At 38.2% G+C, this 27,691-nt stretch overlaps 1 protein-coding gene across 1 annotated transcript in view; it reads right to left on the bottom strand.

The window, feature by feature from the left end:
- Window positions 1–27,691, bottom strand: part of mpp7a (membrane palmitoylated protein 7a) — a 91,703-nt gene that overhangs the window by 16,998 nt on the left and 47,014 nt on the right. Inside the window, exons 7-12 of the mRNA XM_043229448.1 lie at window positions 19,408–19,489; window positions 19,166–19,251; window positions 18,842–18,916; window positions 16,973–17,169; window positions 15,954–16,018; window positions 1,185–1,355 (exon numbers count right to left, since the gene is read on the bottom strand). Of these exons, the coding sequence (XP_043085383.1) occupies window positions 1,185–1,355; window positions 15,954–16,018; window positions 16,973–17,169; window positions 18,842–18,916; window positions 19,166–19,251; window positions 19,408–19,489 (676 nt within the window). The remainder of the gene's footprint in view (window positions 1–1,184; window positions 1,356–15,953; window positions 16,019–16,972; window positions 17,170–18,841; window positions 18,917–19,165; window positions 19,252–19,407; window positions 19,490–27,691) is intronic.

A 27,691-nucleotide genomic window follows, 5' to 3' on the forward strand; every position in this document is an offset into this window, starting at 1 on the left:
TTAAATGCAATAAAACAACCGGCAAGGATCATGACAAAGACAGACAAGAAAAAAAAATTATAAAAAGTGCAGGCCAGGAAAAGTTAAAGCATGACCTCAAGGGACAGAATAACAGCTCCGAGAGAAAACACAGCAGACCCTTTTTCTACATCGTTGGGTTTGTCATGACTGATACGTACATGATGCTGCCCTCCACCTTATGAGACAAAACTGAAAATATTTGTGTTAGTTATGAGTTGCAAATAACCAGAGGGGCATCCTGACAGTAGGAAAAGCTTGATTAATTAAACGGACCACCTTATGCACTCACTCACACAGGCATGTGAACACACACCCCATTAATTACATGCACCAACCAAACTGTGATAGAATCCATATGCTGTGTTGCGTTCACAAACACACGGCCTGGTCTAATGCAGTGAACCGTGACCCTGTGCTACCTCTCACAGATTTGTATGTGAAGTATTTTATGCACCTGGTCAACATTACTTGTCAGTATATGGGGATGTTTTCACAACAGCAACCCTTTACACTGGGAAAAATAAATTATGAAATTGATTTAGAGTGGAAAAGGTCGATGAGAAGAGGTTAATTCAGCATTTCAACATTACTAAAAACTAAAACAAAAGAAAGAAACCTGAAACCCCCAAGCTATCTGTCATACAAATCTAAATGACTTTCTATTCACACTTTTATGAAACACTTAATTTATTGTTCAGGCCTCTATATCCTTTGTCCAGAATTTCTGGCAAACAAACACCAAATCTGATATTCGAAAATCTAATATCATTTCAAGGTTTTTTCACTTTGCAAAGCTGAGGTCTCATTGTGGTTTTGCCCACACTGTTCCCTTGAAAACAAGTGTTAACAATTCTTTGGTGAATAATATTTAAGAGGAATAAAATGTTCCAATAGAACACCAGCGCTGCGAATGAAGTGTCACAAAGATGAATTAATCCTAAACGGGTTTCGGGTCTTTGGAGGGCCGGGTTGAGTGAGAGTCCCACAGCAGAACAGGATTTATAGGTTACAGTCAAGTGCTGTCATGGGTAAAGCACTGCTTGTGCACAGCCTCAAAATGCTGTTGTTTTGTACTAGGCCTATTCTTTATTTGTATTTTTACATTTTAGACTTTTTTTAAGTAAAGACATTCCTCATTTTGACAGAAAAAAAAGGCCACTTACCAACTAACACAACAAGTCTGTGCCTGTCTCCGTGTTTTCTGCGGTAGGCCGTTACCTCTTCATAAGTAGGCACATCAGCTGTGTCATACTGCTCACTTCTCTTACATTCATACATGGACTTATTTGTCTTCTTATCCCTTCTGCTGAGACGAAAACTCCTCCGTAGACCCGCTGGAGAGGAAGAGAGAAACAAATAAAGACAAGAGAACAAGCTTGTCTTACATTCTTGTGTGCATTTGAGAATAAGGATATAGATTTGGAAGTCTTATTGGATCTTAACACACTCCGACACTTACTCATTTCTTAACACATTCAAAAGACTTTCACCCTGCCTCCTGTACCTGTATTGGTTTGAGGTTGTGGCAGGTCTGATATAAGCTGATTTGGTACTCAATGTTTCTCACGTAAATGTTGAAAACAGTTGTGTTACCTAATCTTTTTGGTGTGTGCGTGTGTGCTTTTTTTCCCTTTTCTGTCACTTATGATCAATTTATTATGCATTTGCTAAATGAAAGTACTCAATCTGACTTCAAACTTTTGAATGGTACTGAAAAGTGCATGCATATTCCTCAGCGTCTTGAGCCACTTTTAAAAGGTGCTATATAATTTGTTTTTCTTCTATAAGATTTATTTTTCAGACAACGTTCTACACATCCTTCATTACTTATGTGTTTACCATTCGTCAGATATTTTGGTGTATTGGTTACTCTTTCATCCGTCAAGTGCTTAGGTCTATTAATTCCATATACCACATTTTACCATATCTAAACCCATTCCACAGATTTTCCCCTAAAAATCAGCACGGAAAATACAAAAAACGTCCTCAGATTCCGTCTGGGCCCGATCATAACAGATTTTCCTGTGCGCCATCATCATATGAACCGACTTGTGGTTCTTTCATCCACATCCAGGTAACAAAACGACCAGACCGAAATATCTGAGGCTACGTATTTCATGGGGACACGGCAGGAGGTGGGCTATTTCAGGACACGGTCATAGCTACGGGTGGTTTTTTCATGCCCTAAAAGGTTGTTAAGAACTTCACCGCAAAACTTCCTGTCTGATTACTCTGGACAGCACCAGTCTGTCTCTAATGACCCCAGACTGTATCAAAACTCAAAACGTACCCCTCATTTAAGCAGCACGGTTTTATATTCATGACAGATGCTAGTTAGTCTAGCACAGCCCCAAACCAGAGACACCTAATACCCCATCTCTGCACAAGGCATTTTCCCCTCCCGCCTCTACTGAGTATTATTATTTTTTTTTTTACTGTGATTAATGAACGCAGGGATATGATGCAAGATGCCCAAGTAAGATTAAGGCAGTAAGAAAATTATGGACTGAGAAGAAGGGGGAATGAAAGAAAAAAAAAAAAAAAAAGAGAAAAAAAGCCCTGATCCAGTCCCCCTTTAATACTTTCCACAGCACCAAGAGACCGCGGAGCGCAGATGTGCGGCCGTGGACAGATCCTGCATTTTTTACAGCTTGTTCTTTTCCACACAGTCACCTAATAAGGGCTGGTGGGGACCTACGGTGGGATACAAATGAAACACACCGTAAGTCAAGCGCCCGCTGTACCACAACACAAGTGTTTGTGTGGTTCCACAGTGAGGATTTGGTTACAAGCTTTTAGGACAGAGCATTCTTCCACTCAGGCTAACCTGTGGTCTCTGCTGCTCGTGCCACTTGATGCGTTGCCATCACGCTAAAACTCTACCCAGGCTGGAGCAAAAACATCAAGAACTGCATTATTACAACAAGGTAAGCATACAGGTATGATTATCTGACAAATATTAACATCTTTCAAAGGGGAAATGGTACCAGGTGCCAAATCTTTCCTTTCGAGAGGATATGAGGGTGACCTTTTGTAAGCTGAAACACTGAGTGGCTTGTTCCATTTAATTTTCGTACCCTTCGGTTTCGATGGTCGATTGGCTCTGGCATTAGGAATCTCCATTTTCCCAAACACAGAGCAGGTGCAAAGCTTTTATTACGGCTGCCCGGCTGCGGCTAGTCAGTGCAAATGGCGGTTCACTGTCTGAAGAGGATTCGTAATCGGGACCCTTCAAAATCACTTAAAACACGATAGACGGCTCCATCCAAATAGGCGAAATATTGCTTTCCATCTCAATGAGGATAAATAAATCAAGGCTCAGAAAGCAAGCAACTCTACCCCCCTCTTGAACCTCAGTCCCCGTAACTGATTGAAGCCGAATAAGAAAAAAAACATGAAAATTAATTCATTCCAGTCTGAGTAGAAATGTTGGGCCTGCTTCTCCTTAATTCTCTCTTTTTCCTTTGTGAGGCAAATCTATATGTGGGGCGAAAGAAGGCAGCTTGAGTATATTAGAAATGCTCAGCCAACGACCTTCTGGTTTGGGGACGAAGATAAAAATAAAAAGAGAAAGCCAGCTAGCCAAGGACAGTCATAAAATTCCTTTCATTTCCCTTCCAGTATGACAGTACAGGCTAGAAGACCGCCACGTGCCCGCCGTAGAGGCCCAAACATGCACCTCTCCTAATGGCGTGCACTGTGGCGTGACAAGTTAATTGGACCTCAGAGCTACGCAACTTACCATCACCAACTAGCAGTTCACAAATCAAACCTGTTCTTCCACTGAGACATGGAAGGAAAAACAATGAAAAGGCCCAAATTCAGTGTAAACACTGAAAAGACACGCGCCGCCGCCGCACACACAATCGCCTGAGAGCTGCTGTGGCTCCCGAATGCCCATTTTCCACAGCAATAATATCTTACAGCCGTGGAAGAAATTTAGTAGATGTGTGAGGTGAAAGCCCTGAGGGATTCAAAAGCTTCGAGGACGATGAGGGTTGTAACCTTCAAACGCATTAACTCCCTGTATGGATACGCAATGATGCACTTTCACATTTATCAAAAAGATAAGGGAACCAGAAAAAGGTCAAAAAGGGGAATCGTAACACTCTGTAGAGCGATCGATCAAACCGAAAAGGATTTCATAGAAAGAGCTCCCCTATTTTTCCATCATCTTTTGCTTTACAACCTGTGACTAATTCTTTTATCCATTATTTTGGAATGGATAATCCTTGTCCTGTGCTTGTAAGTCATATTTAATCATGTAGTAAATTTTCCCAAGTATGCTGCTTTTTACAGATTGAGGAGTGAAGGTGGATACAGTTGAACAAAGTTAGCTGTGGTTTCAAGGCTTCCTGAAAGGAGGAAATGAACTCAAATAAAGTTCTCTCTTGTGAAATGCCTCGGCCTACACCTTCCACCCCAAACAAGGTTAACGGAGAGCTGCCTGTCGAGCATGTGAACGATCCATTCAGATGGACAGGCATGTGGCCTTCACTCCCTCCCACCCTCTTTTACAGTCATCTGCAGAAAGGTTTAGCGGTATTGTACAGGCCCCTGGGGTGGTGTCAGGGAGACCCCCAGCATCAAACATTATGGAGTTTCCGGTGCAAATCGCACGTACCAGAATCGTCTGATCTCATCTCATGTGCACACTAACTATATTCCATCTCTTGTAGGGGGAAAAAAAAAAAAAAGTGTCTTTCTGTGCACTCAGACAAACGGTTTACCAACTCCAGTTATTGCTCAGCATTCCCACAGATAAGCACGGACTGGCTGCCTGGATCCAGGGGAGAAGATGGATAACCTTCACAGGCAACGTTTAAAGCAAAACAAGTATTTAGTAGTGCTATTTGAAATATGTATTGGGCACTGCTTTGAATCATGTTGAACTCGTTAAGAATGGCTGTCTAGGGGGAACACACTGTAGGAGTGGATTCCATTGTGCTGCCTAAGTGGAAAGTCCTGTTCTGCCCAAGTGTTACAGGCTTGCGCTGAATACCGACTCTTCGTTCCTGTTGGCCAGAAGAGAACAGACTTGACTCAAGAAGTGATATTTCTTTCTCTGTCTCATTCAAATCTCAAATTTTAGAGCAAGGATTGTTCAGATGTCTTTGAGACACACGCACAAAAAAAGCTGCATTTTCTAGTGTAGTTAAACCATAATTTTATGAAGCTACAAGAATACTTAAAATAAAAAAAAAAAAAAAAAACTAAAATCATGACTTTACACAACAATTTCTTCTCTTACCAGTCAGTTTCGATGCATGCTCAAGGTATGGACGTGGTAGTTCGGTTGCTGTTTATGAAGCATCATAAAGCTCTCAGATGTCATCAAAATATCTTAATTTGTGTTTTGAAGATGAACACACGGGTTTGGACAGACATTAGGGTAATATTTGGGGTGAAATACCTCTTTAACAACCGATAAAACTTATACCGTAACTGTAACGCAATGTACTTCTAATACATACATTTTATTTGCATATTATTATAATGCAGTTTATGCAACCATTTTTGTTCTTAAAAGACATAATTATACCAATTTTTTTTAAAGACAGAGCCACAATTTGTTCACTGAAACACTGTTTAATGAAATAGAAAACCAAAAATCTATTAATCCATGACTGAAAATATGTATGCAATATCATTAAGATTATTGTAAGTATAAAGTAAAAGTATGAATAAATATGTCATGTATCGAATTTTAAAATACATATTAAATATGCATAAAATATAACTTTTGTGAGAGGCGTTTACAATTCTTAAGTTTACATTTCTTATGGGTGTGTAAACATCTCCACATATGAAACAGGAAAAAAAAATTAAAAATCTCATCTGGTACAGTTCGTCCTATTAAGCACAATATATCGATATATAAACTAGGAAAAAAATGGGAACACTGTGTATACGTGTCTGTACTGATGATGCATCAAGCAGTCTAACTTATAGACAAACAGAGTGGGCTGCCAGGTCAAGCCGGTGCAGTCATCACTAGCAGGTTTAGTAAGTATCTACAAATCCAATAGGCTAGATGGAGGACAGAGTTCTGCTGTTAGTCTCATCAATCACCTGTTCCTTCCATCAGAGATACGAAACACCCACACGCAAATATCAACAGACACAAAACCTATTCACTGAACCGCTGTAAAGTCTGGCCATTCCTGACCCCCACAGACGGACGGCCAAACACTGAATAAAGGACATTGAGACTATAATCATCCACTTCTGGCTACAAATCAGACAAACAGATGCCCATTTGCTCTCCACGTCCATGGCTAATTCAAATCTGGTCTACCATACATACAAAATTAGAGACACTGCCAAACAACCCCTCCAAATTAAAATCCCAGTGACTTCAGCCGATTATGCTAAAGTGTATCCACCTGAGCCGAGGTCAGTGTGGGGAAAAGCGTGGTAATCGAAAGCTGCACACAGCTACAGGCCTCGAGGCTTCTGGCCCCAGTGCTCCTCCTCCAGGAGTGAACCTGTGGACAGATGAGATAAACTCATTTTGGAAATGGAGCGTTTTTTATTTCAGTCTAAAACACGTCTCATTTTTCCATAACTCCTGCCTTAATTGGATTCTGGGGGCTAATGTCTTTCCCAGCTTTAGCTTTTCCCCCCAAATGTTTTCATTTTTTTTGTTCTTTCTTGTGACTCCTGTTGACGTTCTTCCCCATTCCTACTTCTCCTAAATTGTGGTCGCCCTCAGCCTGCAGAGAGGTCATTAGGATTAGCCGATCACTGCAAACCTGTCTTCACATCATATCACATCACATACTTTATGCAAAATAATGGTTCGGAGTGGTTTTGGAAACACTTGACAATTTGAGCTGATTTTATGATCTTGCTTTCATCTGTAATGGAAATCTTATTTACATAAATACAGTATGCCCCAAAACTGGCATAAAGGTTTTACCTATTAAAGTGCATTTCTTTACATCGTTTTAAATAAATAAATAATAATAATCATCACCACCATCTAGAACAATGCTACTGACCCCAAACTTGCAATCCTGCTATTATAGTTGTTAAATGTTAGTTTAGTCTACCCTTAATCTTTAAAGCAATACAGAACATTTCAGTCATCTAACACACACACACACACACAAACTCATGTGCACTTGAAAATTGAACTGCTGATGTACATGAATGAATGGCACAATTGGGATTAAGACTAATACTCCTTGCATGCCTGACACTCCTTCATCCTAGTGACACAGGGGGAGCAGGACTAGCAACACATCCTTGTTATACAGTCTTACATTACCACAACACCAGGTTCAAATCATAACAGCGAATTAGACCGTAGGCTTTAAAGAGGTCAATGTTTTCCCCTTCAAAAAATTCTCCTGTTACATGGAATATGTAATGCATGGCAGGGCACGGAAGCTGGAAGGAGCTGTCCTGGGACCAGCCCTTGAGGTGCTTTGGCCGTTGGGAGGAAGAGGAGAGGCTGAGGTCAGAAGGCTGGTAATGAAAGCGTGGAAGAAAACAGGAGGGCAGAGAGAGAGAGAAAAAAAAAAAACCGAGAGGCACAGCATTGAAAAGGTTATCCCTATTGAATGACGGTGCTTGATTGAGCTTGGCAGACAAGACTGTGCGGCTTTATTTATAAACTTTCTACCCACAGGATCGCCTGTGAAATCAAAAGAGCTTAAATGAGTGGCCAGCGGCTTAGGGTTTACACAAACAGCCTAATGTCTATGAGAGAGAGAGAGAGAGAGAGAGAGAGAGAGAGAGAGAGAGAGAGAGAGAGAGAGAGAGAGAGAGAGAGAGAGAGAGAGAAAGAGAAAGAAAGAAAGAGAAAGAGAAAGAGAAAGAGAAAGAGCGAGGGGAGATATTCGGCCAATTGTCAGAACACACTGTACACTCCCCATAAAGAAACCAATGTAAATATGTTAGAAAAGAAAAACGTAATTAATACGCTGTACTTATATACAATATAAAGTAGTGCACAAAAATTTGGGCTTAGTATTTTATATTAATACTGTTAAAGAGTTAGTTCACCCTAAAATAAAAATTTTGTCATTAACTACTCGCGCTCATATTATTCCAATCCGCTAAAACCTTCGTTCATCTTCAGAACATGAATTAAGATATATTTGATAAAATCAGAAAGAGACATCTGATCCTCCACAGACAGTAAAACAAGCGAGACGTTCCCAGCTCAGTAAAACCGTCCATGTGACATCAGTGGCTTAACTTCAGTTTTGTGACACCATGAGAACACTTTTTTTTATGCAAAGAAAAAATAAATAAATTCAACTGTTCTTCCTTGTTGCTTTACGGTCTATGGAGGGTCAGATGGCTCTCAAATTTCATCAAAAATATCTTAATTTGTGTTCAGAAGATGAATGAAGGTCTTACTGGTTGGGAACTACATGAGGGCGAGTAAATAATGACAGAATTTGGTAACACTTGTTAACTTAATTACGATGTTTACCTCAAATTCTTAATTTGCTGCATATTATTAGATAGTAAGGTAGTTGTTAGGCATTGGGTAGGATGAGCGATGTAAAAAAAAAGGTAATGTTGAATAAGGTATTATGTGCTTAATTAGCACTGATAAATGTCTAATATTCTACTAATAAGCACGCTAATAAGCAATAGAATAAATAATCATAAAATAAAGGGTTACTCAAAACTGTCTAATTTTTGGGCTGAACTAACCCTTTGATTTTGCATTAAACGGGGGACATATAACACTGCATTGCCATAATATATTTTATAATAATACAGTTTCACTGTATTTTGATCAAATAAATGCAGCCTTGGTGAGACTTTAAACGACATGAAACAAAAAATAGCTATACAATTATATTATATTGACAAATTCACCGAAACTGAAGAACAAAAATAACTGATTTGCACAAATTTTTGAACAGGAAATGGAAAACCTGGAGTAGATCTAGAATGGAGTGATTACAGAACACTGAGGGGAAATTGCCGTGAACTGAAACCGAAGACTCTTGCAAATGATAAATGATTTTTGTACCATTTAAGATATTTAATACTTAAGGATCCACTGAAACACTGTACTTTTTGTGGCCACTGAACAGAGCTGTCCCAGACGGGCATACTGTACAACAGAGTACATGAGTCTGTGCGGTGACAGATAATGAGAGCGCTACAGCACACTCATTTTCCACAAACTCACGCTGGAGATGGAAACCAGACTAAGGCCTGACTGAGAGCTGGCCTTCAAACAGCCCAATGTCCAACACACACCACATCAAGAGCCTGCCGGACCTCCACCACAAAGCCTGGAAATGAACCAGTGCCTTTAACTGCAATATGTTTAACATTCACAAAGAGCTATTTAAAATAAAAACACTGCCAGGGCGCAGGAAAATCAGAAAGTACAGCTGCTCAGGGCGATTGTTTGAGAAACTAGTGAGCGTTTGCCTCTTTTTAACCACAGCACTATAGAGAGTACTTAGATTTCACTGATATCAGTTTGATTCTCTGCTCTGCTTTGCGAATGAGACTTAACAACACTCCGGAATTGCTACTAACAATAACAAAGTCAATCTTCGATAAAACATACAAAGCACATGGCAATGACCATGGCAACTGCCACAGGGGAAAAAAGAAATACAGACAGAAAACGCAGACTGCTACCACTTATAAATTATGAGATACGTGAAGCCAGAAGGAAACTAGACAATGATACTATAGGACATGCAACAGCGTGCAGCCACATGTCAGAAAAGATTTTTGTCCGCAGACACACACAGAGGAGGAGAAAGAGAGGGAGGCGACGCTAACAGCACATGAAACTGTTAGGAGAGAGTGACACAGAAAGGGATATACAAGCTCTTCATCAATAATATGAATGAGACAGAAGAGGAATGATATGGGACAGACGACGAACACAAAATCAAGCATAATCAAAAAGAGCTCACCAATATGGAGTCCGCTTAAATAGGAAGCAAACTCAGTGTCCTCTTCAAATTATGAAAGGCAGAAGGAATCAGGACAGATTTATATTAGAGAAGTTAGGAACACTGCTATATAACAAAACAAAAAACACACACACACACACACACACACACACAAAAAACAAAAAAAACTGGCAATGATCACAGTACCATTTAAAAGTTTGGGATCAGTAAAAAAAAAAAAAAAAAAATTAAATTAAATTTTTGGATGCATTACATTGATCAAAAGTGACATTAAAGACACTATTAAACAAAAATTTTGCTCATCAAAATTCTGGGGGAAAAAAATATCTTTCAAAATGTACTCAGTTGTATCATAATATGGTACAATAATCACGTGAAAGAGATGACTTGAATAATGGCTGCTAAAAATTCAGCTTTGCCATCAGGAACATTTTAAAATACATTAAATAGAAAACAGGTAGGCCTTTTTTAACCATAATGACATTGCATTTGTTTGGTCAAAAATGCAATAAAGCAGTTTCAGTGAGCATAAGAGAATTTTTTTTTAAACATTACAGACCCCAGACTTTTGAACCGCTGTGTATTTTACACACTAACACAACTATCATATTTCTTCATCAACTGATCCTCTACAGCCGAACCAGGTGGACGGATCCATTGGCAGCGTTTGTATTCAAAATTCACAACTTTCCATGTGGGCCATAAACTTCAGATTTCTTTTGTCTATTAGACACAACTCATAATGCATCCAATACATATCTTACAGATGGGATAAAGAAGAAGTTATTCAAAAAATCTTTTGCATCTTACACAACAATAAGACGATGAAATACTGAGGGAAACATTCACGTTCAAAACTCACATTCACACGGTCCATCATAAGGAAAGACTAAAATGGATGGGATTCATCGGAGCACTCATACTAATATAATTTAAAGGGTAAGGCACAGTTGGAAAGGCAAAAATGGATGTATTGTGCGCCTGTGAGTGTATGTCTTTGTGCAAGAGAAAGATACAGTATAGTGAACTCTTGGCCTCTTTACACACTCTGCTACGCTCCATTAGGTGGTTGTGGTCCAATGAATGCTAATCAACCGTGTCTTCATTGTTTGGGTACTCTGTTACCACATACAGGGGTCCCCACGCCAATGATCTAATTGCTATGACATCTAATAGGCGAATCAGAGTTAGTCTGAAAGGTGTACCTTCAATGTCCTCCACTGGGAAAGCAAAGAAAGGAATATGATAAACAAAAAGTTAAAAAAAACAGAACAAGAACGGGATAAGGAGGACAAAAGAGTGGAGGAAGAAGAAACTGACCTACCCCATTCAACCATCTCATCATCTTATGAAGGGAAAAAAAACCCCCAAAAAACAGGAAAGATATAGTCATGTGACTGGAAGCACACATTACAAACATGACTTCTGAAATACACTGAAATATACAAATTTAAAAAGGAACAGTTCAACAAAACTTGTTTTAATTTCGTCTGCCGTTTAAATTCAAATCAGTGGGATCCAAAGTGGTTTTCTCTCCAATATTCTTCATAAAGTAAATTAAATTTTTTTTTACAAAAAAGTGAGTCATACAGGTTTGGAACAACATGTGGGTGACTAATTGATCACAGTTTTCAATTCTGGGTGAACTGTCCCTTTAAAATGTCAGACTAAATGTAAAACTGTATGTTTGTTTTCTATGAAAAGTCTTTAGTATGCTACTAAGTGGTAAACCACTGCTTACTTCATAGGAAACTGTAACTACTGAACAACTAACACAGTTCATAACAGCGGAGAAAGTGTTTCTGAGTGTGCATGTGCAGGCCTGAAGACATGAGAACATTTGGAGTCACTTTAAAAGCTTCCTCCAGTTCATGTGGTCTCAATTCTACTAAACAAGCTTAAATCAAAACACACACGAGCAAAGGGCAGCATCTACACAGCCTGCCATACACATCCACACAGTCCTGCCAAAAAAGCAATACCATGAAGAGAAGGATGGAGGGCAGTAAAATCTTTTGTGTGCTATCAGTCAAGTGAATCCTTAGGCATCTGCCTTCTTGTCAGTGTGACCCAAAGGACCAAAAACACAAAATTAATAAAAAAAAAAAGAAAAAAGAAAAGAAAGGGAGATCTAAGGGTACTTTTAAAGTCTGAGAAAAGAGAGGCCACTAACCTTAGAATAAGAAAAAAAAATACAACGTAAATGGGTACGATTTACAGGTGAAAATGGATAACTCATGTTTCTTCAGAGAAACTAAATCAGAAAAGAACTTAACTTTTCAGTAAAATGTGTCCATTTCCACCTATTTGGATTTAAATGGCATTTGGTCACAAAGGACCATAAAATATATAAACTGGACTGCGCAAATATGAAAACAAGAATGTTGAAATTGTGCCGTTTCTACATGACACGATAATTTGAAAGATAACAGATGCCTTTTGCTTAAAACAATTCATCTAGAACAGATGATTAATACAAATAAGTGGGGATGGTGAGCTTAGATTAAAGGGGCGCTTAAATTGTTTCCATATCTACGATGATGATGGAACAATTGGGATGAAACTATATCTGGTCAAACAAACAAAGGGCACAAACCAGAGCATGTGAAGAGGCAGGATAGGCCTACCAACACACTGTGTTTACAAACAGATTTAAACCAATACCGCTGTAGGTTACACATGTACTGTTTATATGCACCCTATGTAAATATATCAGTTGACATGTGCATATAACCCGAAGAAAATTGTTCTACGTGCAATGCGTCAACACTACAATAACAAGAAGCTTGTAATCAGTGGTCCTGAAGATGTTAAGGTTACCAACTGCTATTTGATTGCATGAGGATTATTAGCTGAAATTAGGTTGCATGTAAATGCAGCTAGTATGACTGAAAGACAAATGTTCTCATAAAGACACAAGAGATAGAGAGAAAAGTTCATTGTAAGAGATGACGAAAGGATAAGATGTATTAAGAGTTGTATTAATCCACTTGTAATCAATGTTATCAGACTATTGAAGTCTATAGAAACCACATACTAATGACAGGGTGGATAACTAGAAGGTTGCAGATTTGACATATAAAAGGGATTATTAAACAAATGTATAGTACAGGGACCATCAGTTGTTCTATCAGTTCTATCAAGTTCTATCAGTTGACTACATGGAGATCTGAATACAGGCATGCAATATATTACAACAATGTAGCTTGATTGGAAGATTGGCTTATTACGTTTTAGTAGAAAAAAAACCCCAAAACAAAACAAACAAACAAAAAACATATGCATGGATGTTCACAATTCGATTGTTAAGGATTAAATGTTCACCAAAAAAACAAAACATTCTATTCCCTCTGACACTACATATATCTAACCGAGACTCATTGGTTTTGATTGCTTCTATCGACCTTATAGTCCCTGAACAGTCACTGTCCAGGACTGTGACTGCTATTTGAAAAGGTTAATTTTAAAATGAACGAAACCAGATTGTCCGACCCGTACACGCTCACCCAACGGATAGATGATCTGATGGGATTACCTCTGGTTGAGTGACTCACATCTAATGTGTATAGTTAAGACAAACTCACCATGTCTATCAAGTCATGAAGATGTATATATTTGAATTCAGAAGGCCACTATTAAATCACAGCAATGTATATACAAAAAAAATTAAGGATATAAATTGTGTGCATTTGTGAAACAACAAATTGACACATTTTTCATACAACTTAACTTAGTGAGATGCATAAAGAAATCTTTGGACGCAAATAAAGTATTATCTTTTGTTGTTATGTTTTTGTTGCATCCATAACATTATTTAAATCTATTCTGATAAGAAGTGTGCACTGCAAAAGTGAAGAGTTTTGACGATCTTTCTGTCCGCTCGTTTTATCTCATTTTACCACAGCTGTCCTCGATTTTTTTTGTCTGGCAGTGGCATCAAGTATGGAATAAAAATTCTAACTGAAACCTCCACTACACAGATATGGTCACCCAACATCATAAGATGATATTTAAGCTCCTTGTGTCGCCGAATCGGTGTTGTCTTGAAGTCAAAAACAAACTGGTGAATCTATTATTTTTTAATTTAATTTTCATAATTGATGTGATGCTTCCATGCTCGTAAATGATTGAAAAAAATTCTGTGCCTGTGAAAACGCACAGTTTTACAGTACATTCTCTAACCGTGCATGGATGTGGTTTGCAATGGATATGACATATAGCCTCAGCTAGTGATCATGCTGTTCTGATAATAAGGCTTTATGCGAGCGCACATATCTGCAGAGCAAAGCACTAGCGTGTGTTCAGTCATCCAAAGAGAGCCCCTCATCTCTGCTCTTTGAAATATGGGCAAACGTCACTGCACTGCAGGCCAGTGGACAGATGGTCTTACTCTCAAAAGCACACGCTCATGCAGTTTCGAACAAACAAACCTCTTCCTTCCAAGCACACTTATACACATCTAAACCTGTGTGAGAACACATTTGGATTGATATTGTATACGGTCCGTTTCTGGTCAAGTAATTGAGCTTTCAGTTTTTCTTTCAAAGTCCCATACGTGACGTCATTCTGAAATGTCATACTCTTGAAAAGTCGAATAAACGCAGCACTTTAATATTACTTATGCTTATTTGTTAGAAAGACGACAGCAGCTTCGAGACTCCTGGGGTGGTCCTGGAAAACTCATCAAGAACCGATACCTCAGTGATATGCACATCAACTCATTGTTTGAAGCAGCTGATAGAGTGAAGGAGAAAAATTGAAGAAGAGGGAGGCCGAGCATGTGGCAGGGAGGGATAAGAATCCAGAATCGCCGTTTTATTCAATCAAGTGTGTGTGGAGCTGTCCGGATGACGACAACATGTCGAGAGTGTTGCTGTGAGTCTGTCTCGTGGCGAGTCTTAAGTGTGCCCATGTGTAGAGAGCAACCCAGCACAGCTCCGTAAAGACCCCTGCTGTCAGCCAGTGGGAGAGATTAGAGCTGTGGCGTACAAATACACGCTCAAACGCATGCAATAATCAGACATGAGAGATTAATGGAAACCAGGAGAGGAAGCTTATGTCCAGGCGTGCATTAACGCACATGTACATGAATACACATGTGCGCACATATCTGCCTGGCACCAATCAGGGGAGTCTGGGCTTTCTGACCGCGTTCACTTCACCTTGCACTTCCCAACCTTTCCTCCCTCTCATCTAATCTTTTCCGGTTGCTGTTCTTATGATTCTTTTTTTTTTCTAGGCATTGCTCTACTCAAAGAGTCACGTCACTGTCACATGCAAGAGGCCCATTCATTGCAGATGCCGTTTAAAAGATCTTTGCTGCAGTAGTACAGAAACAAAAGGATGAGTATTATATATATATATATATATATATATATATATATATATATATATATATATATATATATATATATATATATAGTTCAGGTTGTAGGCCTTGTTATATGTAGGCCTGATGTTGATACGTTAACTACCCATTTACATAGACTAATAAGAATTTATTAATAAAAATAAGAGTTAAACATTTATTATTATTTAAAATGCATTAAACTTTAAAATCAACTTTCGGTCTTTCTGAAGGTTTGTTGAGGCCCCTGATAGGCCTTGGAAAACCACTGTATCAGTCATTTTATCAACATTGTTTTGCAAATTATAATTTTTTTTTTCCAAAATAATGCCTAGCTGCCGATATGAGTAAGATTTGGTCAAAAATGCTAAAATGATTTGTCTCGAAAGTACCAAAAAAATTTTTTAAATGACAAGCTGATCAATAATGTTTTGCATCATATACTATCATTCTCTAAAGTGTTGAAAGGTTACATTACAGGTATTATAGGTTCCAACTTTGTGCAAAAAAAGACACAAATACAAATATTATATATAAAAAAACACTGTTAATAGCCTAGTAGATTGGAGTGCACACACAAAAAAAAAAAAATCGTATTGTTGAGCACTGCTGTGTATGTGCGTGTTTCAGTGGTTGTTTTAGCTGCTGTGTGATTGTATGAGTATGGTCCTTACAAAATCTTTTGCTGGGGGTTCTCTGAAGAGTAGTGACGGTCATGGGTTTCCAGGTTGCCAACCTCCTGAAAGAAGTGAAAGAGAAATAAAATAAATAATCTACGCTTAAACAAATTTTTTAAAACCGACACATGCATTTACTTTGATAGGAGCGATGAGATTGATAAGAAATTTCATCCACCAAATATAAAAATCAACCGCTGTCAAAATAACTCCCTTACATTTTTGTCAATCTAACACACTTGTCACACTCGTTTATAACCAAAACGTGTAAATGTAACTTAATTAGAAATGTAGTACTTGACAAACTTATTCTGTTATCGTGAGTGCAGCCATACAGAGACACGCAATAAAACCACCAGATTTCACGGCTGTATTGGGATCACTAAACACTTCACTACAATGCAGAGCTACCTGCCTAAGTATCCATTAGTGAGTGAAGAGTGTGTGAGTGAGCGAGAGAATGAATGGTCAGCCAGAAACAGCACTTGCTACTGTACATCTGACAGGTTCAAAAATGTGTTTTACAATTGAAAGTTACTTTTTTCAAGAGAAATAGAGCAAAGAACCTATTTCCTAAGGCAGAGCACATGTGCACGCACGTCAGAGTCCACTTTACAAAGAACGCCACTGATGTGCAATTTTCCGTGTGTGGACGTCCAAAGTGGATGTGAACCAGTGCTATCACTGTCTGTCATTACTCATTCCAGCCCAGACAGCCACGGAAATCCAAAGTATTTTGGCCGAGCCCTCTTGCACAAAAAGGGAAAAAAATGACGAGAAAGACAAAAAAAAAAGCCATTCCTTTCATACTAGGGAGTGAAAGTCAGGTTGTAATGGAGTGGAAGAAGTCTGGAATGATCGAGAGACAGAGAGATGGATGCATGACAGGAGAATATGATATATGAGGGGGCTGGACAGAGGGCGGACAGGATGATGGAGTCATGGAGTGCTGTTGAATTTAAAACTGGTGAAAGTGGGATGAAAGGAGCAGGCAAGAGAGAAAAGCATTGGCTAACCTCTCCTGAAAGTGTTTGGATGGGATGAGTCCTGCGCGCGGGTTGCCATCACCATCCAGTTTGGCTTGCCACCAGGTGGCATCGTCCTGGCTCATAACCTGCAGGATATCTCCCTTCCTAAATGCCAAGCCTGCCTCCTTGCAAGGGATCGCCTTATCCTCAGCTGGATTGTAGTCAAAAAGAGCCTTTACAAACATCTGAAGAGCAAGAGAGAGAGAAAAAGCTTTAAGATGAACAACATTAAGTGGATTAAAACGAAATTAGAGAAGGATGAGATTCAAATCACATCTGCTCCATCCCTGTCTCTAAAGCATGACCAAATAAAGGTGCATTTTTGGTAGCAGGCAGGCTTATTTTCCACACATACGCAGTGCAATGCAACAATTGGAAATTCTGTGCGATTCTCATTAGCGTTTTTCTCAAACAAAGAAGATCTTGGGATGTTTAAAGGAATGGAGTGACTGTGCTGACATGTCTAATGAATTAAAAAAAAAAAAGAAAAGACAAATAAGAAGGGCTATTGAGAGACAGCAAAGTTCCCAAGGCACAGAGCAGTGGCTTGTGTTGATTTAGAGAGCTGCATGTGCCATACAGAAAAATGATGTTACAGAGGAGAATGTTCCCCCCAAACACACCAATACATCCTGAGGGAACTCTTCATCTCGGTCTAGCACTCCATCATTTTTTTATCCCTCTTACACATGTGCAGCCAATTAGCAGCACTTCAACATATTCATTACACGTGCGGAAAACAGTAAACTACGGATAACGCGCACACACACACGGGTTATGACTAAATTCAAAACTGATTTTATATTTAAACCATTAAAGCACAGTAAAAGAATATAAGTATAGACTCACATAGAAATGGGACAGCCCTTAATTAAAAAAATAAAAATAAAAAATTTACACATTTACTTTCATAATTAACAAGGATGCATTAAATATACATGTTTTAAACATAAATGCTCTTTTGAAAAGTTAAACAACAGTTTTTTCATTTCGCTTTTGATAGTAATGAGAAATTCTAAAATGATACCAAATGGGCATATTAAAATGTTATTTTAAGCATTATTTGACACTGAAGACTGGAATAAAGGCTGCTGGAAATGAAGGTTTGCCATAACATTTTCAAATGCATGAAATAGAAAGCAGTCATTTTAAATGTTAGAATATTTCACAATATTTTAATTTATCTTTTTTGTTGATTTAAATAAATTTAGCCATATAAATATTTCAACAAATACCTTAGATTAAAAAAAAAAAATAAATGAATTTGATCGCAGTGTATCTAAAGGCTCCGTCATAAAACACTTAGGGATGTTTAAGAACATTCATGATATTAATTTACAAGTATGATATTTTGACTGAAATTTCAGTCAGTATTTCATTTATTTCTTCAGGGACAAATGAATCTTAAAATGCACGGCAAAATTTGGCTTAACATTTTTTTTACCTAACCCATCACACAATACTTTTACCTAATCTGTGTTTAGTCTTTAATTGCATCTTAACTTCAGTTTAGCAACATGGTCTCAATTCTATTGGAATCAATCAGGAGGTAATGATTTCCTAGGCTTCACATGAAGAGTGCCGTGTGTGCAGCTGCATACATACAGCATTCAAATCAGTCAATGTTTAGCTTTCATGCAGACAGCAGGAACAGACAGTTTATATAGACAGTTTAGGAACAGATTTACAGAATATTTGTAAGCTAACTTGTAAGGGAACAAAGATTAATCAAACCAGCAGCACTGTGGTACTTTGTACAAGGAACAGCTCCCCCACTCTTTGAATAGAACATCACATTTAGGTCAACTCTTTCTCTCACCATCATGTCAGATCGGCAATAGTAAGGATGAATTGTACCTTGGGTTCTTTGCTTTGTGCCTCCTCTTTGATACCTGGGACCACTTTAAATGTAATGGCACCTTGCGACTGGGACTATTAATAGAGTGAAAAAAAGACAACATCAAACCATAAGCAACCATTTAAGCACATAAAAAAATAATTAATGCAGCAGTGCACATTATTCATTTAATTCTATCCATTTCATAGCTTTTTATTTCTGCTGAAACAGCCAGGGAAACTTTTAACCACATATTAACTTCATAGCATATAATGTTTCATACATGTATTACAAGAGTTAAACATGCTGTTTCATGTTGACAGGCTACAGACACGCATGCATACCAGGATGCGAATTATTTCCTCAGGTTTTTTGTCATCTACAGGAATACCGTTGACCTCTTTCAGCTCATCCCCGACATGTATCAGACCTGGACGGAACAAAGAGAAGTTAAGAGACCACATACAGTTCTTCAGACGTTTATTCAGTGTAATAAACCATCTCAGGCTTTGTGTAAACAAACTAAACATCTGGGTGCTGTTACAGAGCATTTGTGTACAGAGAGAAGAGATACATTAGCACCCACCACTTCTGTCTGCTGCCCCGCCTCTCATGATGCGTGCCACTAAGATTGCTCCACTGTGTTCATCCTTCTTTATGGTGGCACCCTGTAAAACACATACTAATTGTCAATCACATTTAGTCAAGTCAAAGAAAAGGTGCAATTAAGAGTGCACAGGTTTATATGCACACCTGTTAATTAAACCGGTTTTCTAATGAATTAGAAATGTTAAACAAATGTTAAAATGGCTAAATAAATGATTCAAAGACTCTGAAGAAAAACGTTTCATTACTGAATCAGTGTTTTGGATTGTATCAGCTGAAATACTCAATGATTAACGAAAACGTTTTGTGTTGTTGAATAAATCAGTTTGTGAGAGAATTGATTGCATTCATCTGTGAGTCGTTGATTCAGTCAATGCATCCAAATGTGCATAACACCCATGCTAAATAATATGTGAGATTAGAATAAGTACTGCATGTCCCAAAGAGTAAGTCTCCAGGTAGTCTACCATTTCTGGCAGATTTTTGGAAAATGGACTGATGCACAATCCTATGGCTAACATTTGTCCATAACCCATCATACTTTGTAGTACTGAACTGAATCCTCAAAACGCTTTTGAGATTGATGGTTGAGGAGAGAAGTATTTAAAAGTATTCACTTAATTCATTGTTGAATGGATTAGTGTTTTTAAACAGACCAGTTTAACTAATTATTCAGCGATTCGCTGCATAACAAGAAATTGCCACCACCTACTGGCATAAAAACTAATAAAGACCCACTGAGTTTCTGTGCGTTTGTGCACAGTAAAGTAAACGCTCTCAAACTATCGAGTATGGCTAGATGCACACAACCACTTAATGGATTTAAATGGACCGCTATGACTGCCAAAAACACAAGCAGGAATGCAAAAGCATAAGCCATCCGTGGAACTAGACTGCCAACAATATGCCAGCTCTGTGTGTCATCCTGCCGCCATCTATACTCATGTGCTGCTGCAACAGAGACACATGTGTCCAGACGCTCACAGCATGGGCTGTCACCACACACATGGCGAAACGGGGCTCCAAAAAAAAAAAAAAAAAAAAAACCCCTTTAATAAATAAATTAAATTAGCCTAATTTAGGTGCCACAGAATAGACGCATTTTATATTATATTATTCTAATATATAAAGCAAATTCCAATTTTCTTTATAGCTGACTGTTGAGCTTTGGTTATTTTGAGGTAAAGGTATTATTATATTCCAGTGTTTACAAGCTTTACACATTTTCTGCAGTTTGAAACAATGAACAAGCTTTTTCATTAACAGATGTAAAAAGGATAATAGGTTCATTCGTCGCTTGAGGCAATCTTGCCTGCCGCATGAAAGATTATATGCCAAACCATATTTATTGCCTAAATGTCATTATGATTTTGGCCTAAAATTGAAGCGAATACCTATAATAAATTTTTTTGTGGCAAAAAAAATTATATGCAAATTGTTTTAATTTAATATGTAAGCAGAAAGATGTGATCACAAAACAATCAAGGAAAAAAAAACATTATGTTCAAAATCATGTATATATTTATAGTCGCCAATGATGACCACAGCAAGAACTTCACTGGCAAATTAATATTTTTATAGTTTTAGTCACAGTCTGGAGCCATGTGAAATTAGACAGCGAGACTAAGACTCCTAGCAGGGAGCATGGCTATTCACACACAAACATGTCAGGCAGTTTGAGTTTCAGTCTGCCTTCTTTCACCCTCTGTTTTCTGCATCAGTGTCTCAAAGGCTGTTATTATTTCTGAAGCATCCGTGACAGTGGATGAAGGTGCGGAGCGGTTCCTCCAGTGTGCATGTGTGTTTAAAACCTATTGCTGCTTTTACCTCACCTCATTTCAGGTGTCTAAAAGAGGTGAAAAAACCTTGACAAACCTCTTCCATTGGCACATCAATAGGCTTTTTAAAACCCTACATAAAGACATCGCTGAAGACACACAAACGTTCCTCTTCTATCTGCCTTAGCTCAGTAAGACCAATAATCTGCCGTCAAAGCAGTTTTGATGACTTGGTCACCTGTAATGATTTTGCGATGTCATCATCATGACTAATACATTAGCTCAAGGTCCTCCTCTGATGTGTTAAACACAGCTTTTAAGATGGAAAGAGCAGCCGTTTGTCGACGCTCCCTTCAGAAGTCTTTGAATATTTCCTGTTGATCAAATAATTGGAACAATTTGGTGACCTGGGAGGACAAGGCAGCGATTGGCCTGGAGCTTTGGGAGGTGACAGAAAGCAGCGATCAGTTTAGCTGTTACGTCTCAAAGTGAGATAAAACAGTGGTGTTTATGACACACATGAGGGAGATTGAGAGAGAAGGGGAGTAAAGAAAGAGAATTAGAAAACAGATATACCATGCAAATTTGGTAAAATGTGATAAAGTGAACAGTAGAACCATTCCAAAAAAAGTTCCTTTTTAATCAAAACATGAATTACAAAAATAAATAAATATCTAAACTGAAGGTACAGTAGTCTGTTTAATCGTGTGTGGAAGGAGTTTTTTTCCCAGTGTGCTGGAAAAGATCATTATTCACTCAACAAGGTTATTATTCAAATAAATACATCATTACACACTCAACACTCTCTGCCTCTTAGTGCAAGGCAGACTTAGATATTCATAATGCTTTCATAAAAGATAAAGGCAAAACAAAACCCAAGACCAAAGATTTCTGTCACATCCAATTAGAAAGGATATTTCTCATATCATTCTAATGAATCTTTCTTGCTTGTAATGACAAACATTATTCTGCAATGCTAACATACAGATCAAAAGCCAAACACACAGTTTCTAGTGCAAATCTCTCGAGGCCTGGCTTAGACCTGCCCACAGTTGGAGGGTCCAAGCGATATGAATTAAAGCAAATAAATTCTTCATTGTCACGTACCCATGCAAACGACAGAAGTCCGTTTTTTTCTCTCTCTTGGTGTGAGAGCATGAGCGGATATTATTCAGTTGCAAGTTTATCCTCTCTGCCTCAGACATCACTGACTTCCTCCAAATCACACATGCTGCCGAGAGAGCCACGCTGCACTAGGCTGATTTACCAAACTCATCACGCAGGCACGATTTACCCATCAGGAGTTAGTCATCCTCGTAATCACGCTCACACGATCCTCACAAGTCCAACTTCACTCTTGCAGTAAGGTCACTTTGTAATAGGTAGCTGGGGGAAATGAGCAGGTTCTTTGATTGAGCATTTTCAAGGTTTTCTTATTTCCTCTTGTTGCCCATTAAAACACGCTCTATAAATAGACTTTAATGAAAAATTTTCCTCTGAACGTCGAGAGAGAGAGAGAGAGAGAGAGAGAGAGAGAGAGAGAGAGAGAGAGAGAGAGAGAGAGAGAGAGAGAGAGGAAAAGCAGAAACTGAGATGGAAGAAAAATTAAGCAAGTTAGAATAAGAGGCCACGGCTCCCTAAATTACTCATCAGTAACGTGACCCACGGCTGCCAGTTGTGAAGGTGATCAGCTCCATATGCTGAGACTCTTAGCACATAACTGCTTATGACTGTTATTATAAGGCCAGCCAAAAGTGGATGGCTTAATCTGTGCAGAGCTCAGAGCGCCGAGACAAAAGTCATTCTTCAGAGAGGTTCATCAGTTGACAGATTGACAGACGCAAAAATCAAACGCATATCACCGCCGCTCGTGACTGCGTGATGACAGTAACTGCTCATGTGTCGCTTACTCTCACGACAGAGGCATTAGATGAAGACAATGAAGAGAACCTTTTCTTTTATAAAAATACACAAAGATGATCTACAAGCACATTAGATGTTAAACAGATGTTGTGGGTGCCAGTGGGTCAAGTGGTGTGCCTGGTTAAGAAGACCCAATTAGCTCATCATGGTTGATTTCTGCACCATTTAGCTGCCAAAATGCAGTTTCTTTTTTAATCACAAAATAGCTGTACAGTTTTATTTTTTAATTAGTTGTGAATATGTGCACACACAACTGCTAAAAAAATTGGGTTTGGCAAGATTATGCTTATTAAGCTAAAAGAGGCTGCATTTATTTGTTAAAAGATAAAGTAAAAATAGCCCTTTTTCACTATATATTATTGCAAAAAAAAAGTTTTAATATTTGAATATATTTTAAAATATCATATATTACATTTATTTACTATAATCTACTGTAAATTGAAAACAGAGGCACTGCTTAATATTCTTGTGGAAATGACGGTACATTTTTACAGGATTCCCTGATGAACAAAAAATATTTATTTGTAATATCAATGTTTTACAACATTTTGTGTCAGTTTTGATTAATTTAGTGTGTGTGGACGGGGGTCCACCTGTGCCAGCCAATTAATGATCATTCAGATTTAGGAAACTGTATTATAGATCTCCTTGGTGCATAGTGCCAACATATTAAAGTTTTCGAACATACTCTCTGTTATCATAACATAACTTTTTCAAACGTCATTACAATAAGAGTCTACGGTTCAGATCATTTCAGCAGAATCGAAGCTCTAGCCATCAAGGCAGACCTGAAAAAACAAACACAAAGACCCAGGCCCGAGACAGAGCGAGTGTTTGACACAAAGTCACTTAAACTGGCGTGAAAACAAACAACGATACACACGCTCTTCAACTCGCCGCTCAAATGAACATAAATTACAGAGAACCAAATGGCTGTGTTTGCTGTAGATTTGGCAGGACGAAAGCTAGGAGGAGGAAAAGACAGCAAAAAAGAACAGCAGCGAGCTCATTAAAACACAATTAGCTGCAATTATCACTGCTGATTTATGCCACCTGTAAGTTTACCGGCAGGAAGAAGATACGTTTTAAACAGGGCAACAGGATTACTAAACATCCAATTATAAATGCACACACAAAAACACATAGTGAGACTCAAAACGAACACAGAGTCTGTGATGTTTCATTCCCTTTATATATTCTGACTGTTATACTGACCCTTCAATGACCTGCTCAGTAAACACTCAGTGTTGCTTTAACCCTGTTGCATTACAGTTCCATCATTAACAGGTATTATGTTAAAAAAGGAAAATTGGGTCTCATTAAGGTAATAATGGCTGAGGAATGCCAGGGTTTGTGCTGAAAACAGGACAGGCCTGATTTGAATGGAAATAAATAAGAATGACAGGAAGGTAAATGGGAATGGGTGGAGGTAAAAAGGGAATGAGCTGGAGAAGGAAGTTGAGGCCTGGGATAAAACACTGGATACAATCATTCATGTCTCCTGCAGTATGACCCTGTAAGCAAGAAACGGTCATTTTATATCCAATGGGAAAACACAGTCCAAAGCAGGTTTCCAACATCAAGTGATTTTTCCATCCAAGCTGAAACCTAAATACTGCACAAAGCAACTAAAAATGGCAGCTAATCAGAATCAATTTTATTTTTAATATTATTTAATGTGGGCTTTTGGACTAATATGATTTATCAGTGGTTGAAGCTACAGAGTACAACACACACAAAAAAAAAAGAAACAACGATTTCTTGCATGCTTGTTTGATGTTTCAGTCAAAGAAAAAGGCATTACTTTGCACGCAATGCCTTTTTTCCTTGATTGTTTTGCGATCACATCTTTTGTTATGCTGCTCACATATTAAACTGAAACAATGTGCATAACATTTTTAGTGGGGAAAAAAAAAAAAAAAAAAAGTTTCAAAGTATCAAAAGAATGAAATTGATGACACTAGATTATCCATAGGTTGTCTTATACGTGTTGCCTGTGTACCCCACTAAGGAAACATCACTTTCAGAAGTCGGATCTTGTTCCTTCACCTACATGAGGAAATGCCTTCGAAAGACAAGCAGACCTTACTGCACAAAGAACACAGTGTGTGTTAATGTGTGTGCTCAAGTGCCTCCTGTGCACCCTGTAACAGGATATAGACAGAAACATGGATACTTGGGAAAATCAGAGCACACTATGCAGAGGAAAGAATAAAAGATTATAAAAACAGCAAAAGGAGAGGAGAGAGGCCTGAACCCCACTCTTACATAATGACCCCTGACAAACTTTAACCCTAATAAATCTGTATTTCAAACATTTTTTTAAAGGAATAAACTGTCCATTAATAAATGCATTCATTCTAAAATGCTTAAAATGAAAAAAATAAAAAAAATAATGATAATAAAAGGTTTATCCTACAAGGCTGTAGGAATGTATGAAAAGACCTTTTATGTATTAGCCTAAAATACTGTTTTTACTGATCTCAGCAGGTAGATGAGATGAGTGACACATCAGCTCTCAGGTCAACATTACCCTCTGATGGTGCGTGTCAGTGTCTGTCCTCAATATCTCACTGGAGAAAACGTTCTCTTCCACTCGAAGCCATAAGGGCCATAATGCATTTCTCCCGAGCACACAGATGTATCCCAAAAGCGCTATCATGTGTGCTCCTGACTTTCACCCTAATCTAATTTGTGCTTCCATTATTTCTAGAAAGTGACATTAACTTAGTGCTTGGTTTTTCATCACCAATCCAAACGGACGACCTTATAACCTCCCATATGCTTGAGGGGGAAAGAAAAAAAGAACAGATGAAAACCTTAAGCAGCAAGTGTCAACTACAAATGCAGGTAGAAATAGACACCACTTGGTTATTAGGTTGTGTAATGTCTTTCTGCATGTCATTAACATATATAAAATTTCATGGCACATATAAACCCTATTGATATCAAGAACCAACAACAACCACCACCACCTTTATTTAGCATCAGGTTTTCTATAAAGCTGCTGGAGAGGAAACATTAATGAAGCCGTGTGTCATCAACCAATGAGAGGTCAAAGAGGAAATGAGAACAGTTTTTGAGAACAACTTTTATAGTACAGAAAGTCTGTTGGCTGTGCTTGTGTTCCAAGGCTCAACATGACAAATCTAAGCTCAGACATTCAAAAACATTTTTTTCCAAAGCAGTAAGTCTTGTTTTGGCTTCACAGACTCTGAGACTTGGTCCTCTACCACTGTATAGACTTCATTGCCATGAATAGTCAACAGCAATAAGCCAAAAGAAACAAGTGTTTTAGGACGTTCTGCATGCTTCATTGACATTGTCCTGGGGTACTGAAACTGTTTGAGGAGAAAAATCACACAAACTTCAGCCATTCACTGTCTTCTTCAAAAAAAACAACAAAAAAAACCACAACGCATATAACATGCCTAGAGCTGGATTTCACAAATCTTAACATCTCTCAAAAATGAACGCATAATTAGAATTTTTTCTGTTTGCAAGTATATGCTACGATTTTGCTTGATTTCACAAATTTAATTATGAAATCAAGAACAAAGTACCCATTTGACTTGTTTTTGAGTTGCTTAAAGTTACAGGATCCTGACTTGTTATTTTTTACATTATCTATCGGTGGTGTCAAATGAAATATAGAGAATATTATTCTTAGGGGTGTTATGTGAATCCAGAATTCTGGATTCTCGAGTCTAAACACACAGAAAGCAAAAACGATATATTGATTATGACTAAGAATCCCTCCTGAGATCCACCCTGGCAGAGATCATATTAGGAAAATATGCAATAGACCTCACCTGAGTGTATGTGTGGGAATGAACATACATAAGTAATGAGACTTTTGCTGCTATCGTTAAAGCAGTAGGTGGGTATACCAAATTTAGCAACTTTTTTCACTCAAACTGTTATACTCGAGGTCATTTGTGATTTAAAAAAAAAATTATTCAATCAGAACAGGAGCCAGAGGAGGTCCTCATTTTGGAAAAAGTGAAGGAGTAGATTACTACAGCCCTCAGGATGAGCAACATGGAGATTAAAGAAGACTACTACATCCAAAAGACAAACTGTATGGTTAGGAATGAAAGATGATGTTGGGCAGGCTCCATCTTAAAAGTGCAATAAGCACCTAGATGAGGATATGCTCGCCAAAACAAAGAGTGCACACACACAATCTATAGCCAAATCATCTTACTGGCAAATGTCTGTTCCGTCTACTCTTCTCCTATTACTCAGTCTGAAAATCTGGATAGAATATATACACTATCTATCCAACACAGTCTTTCGCCTTCCTATAGACCTTTCAGTAACCTTATCCAAAATGACACATTCTTTCAATAAAATCCACCGCTGAGCTCACTTCTGTTGCTGTTGCCGTCACCCCACATGTACGCTGATCCAAGCCCAATTATTTCAGCATCCTGCCATTGCTGCTAATAAATCAGCAGGTTAAAGTTACCAAATTGAGGGGAGAGCATTTGAGGATTTGGGTCCCATCCCCGAAGTGCTTGAACCCCCTCCACTTTCTCCTCATTACTCCCCTCACTAAAA

The sequence above is a fragment of the Puntigrus tetrazona genome, unplaced genomic scaffold (assembly GCF_018831695.1).
Source record: "Puntigrus tetrazona isolate hp1 unplaced genomic scaffold, ASM1883169v1 S000000005, whole genome shotgun sequence".
Classification (NCBI taxonomy): domain Eukaryota; kingdom Metazoa; phylum Chordata; class Actinopteri; order Cypriniformes; family Cyprinidae; genus Puntigrus; species Puntigrus tetrazona.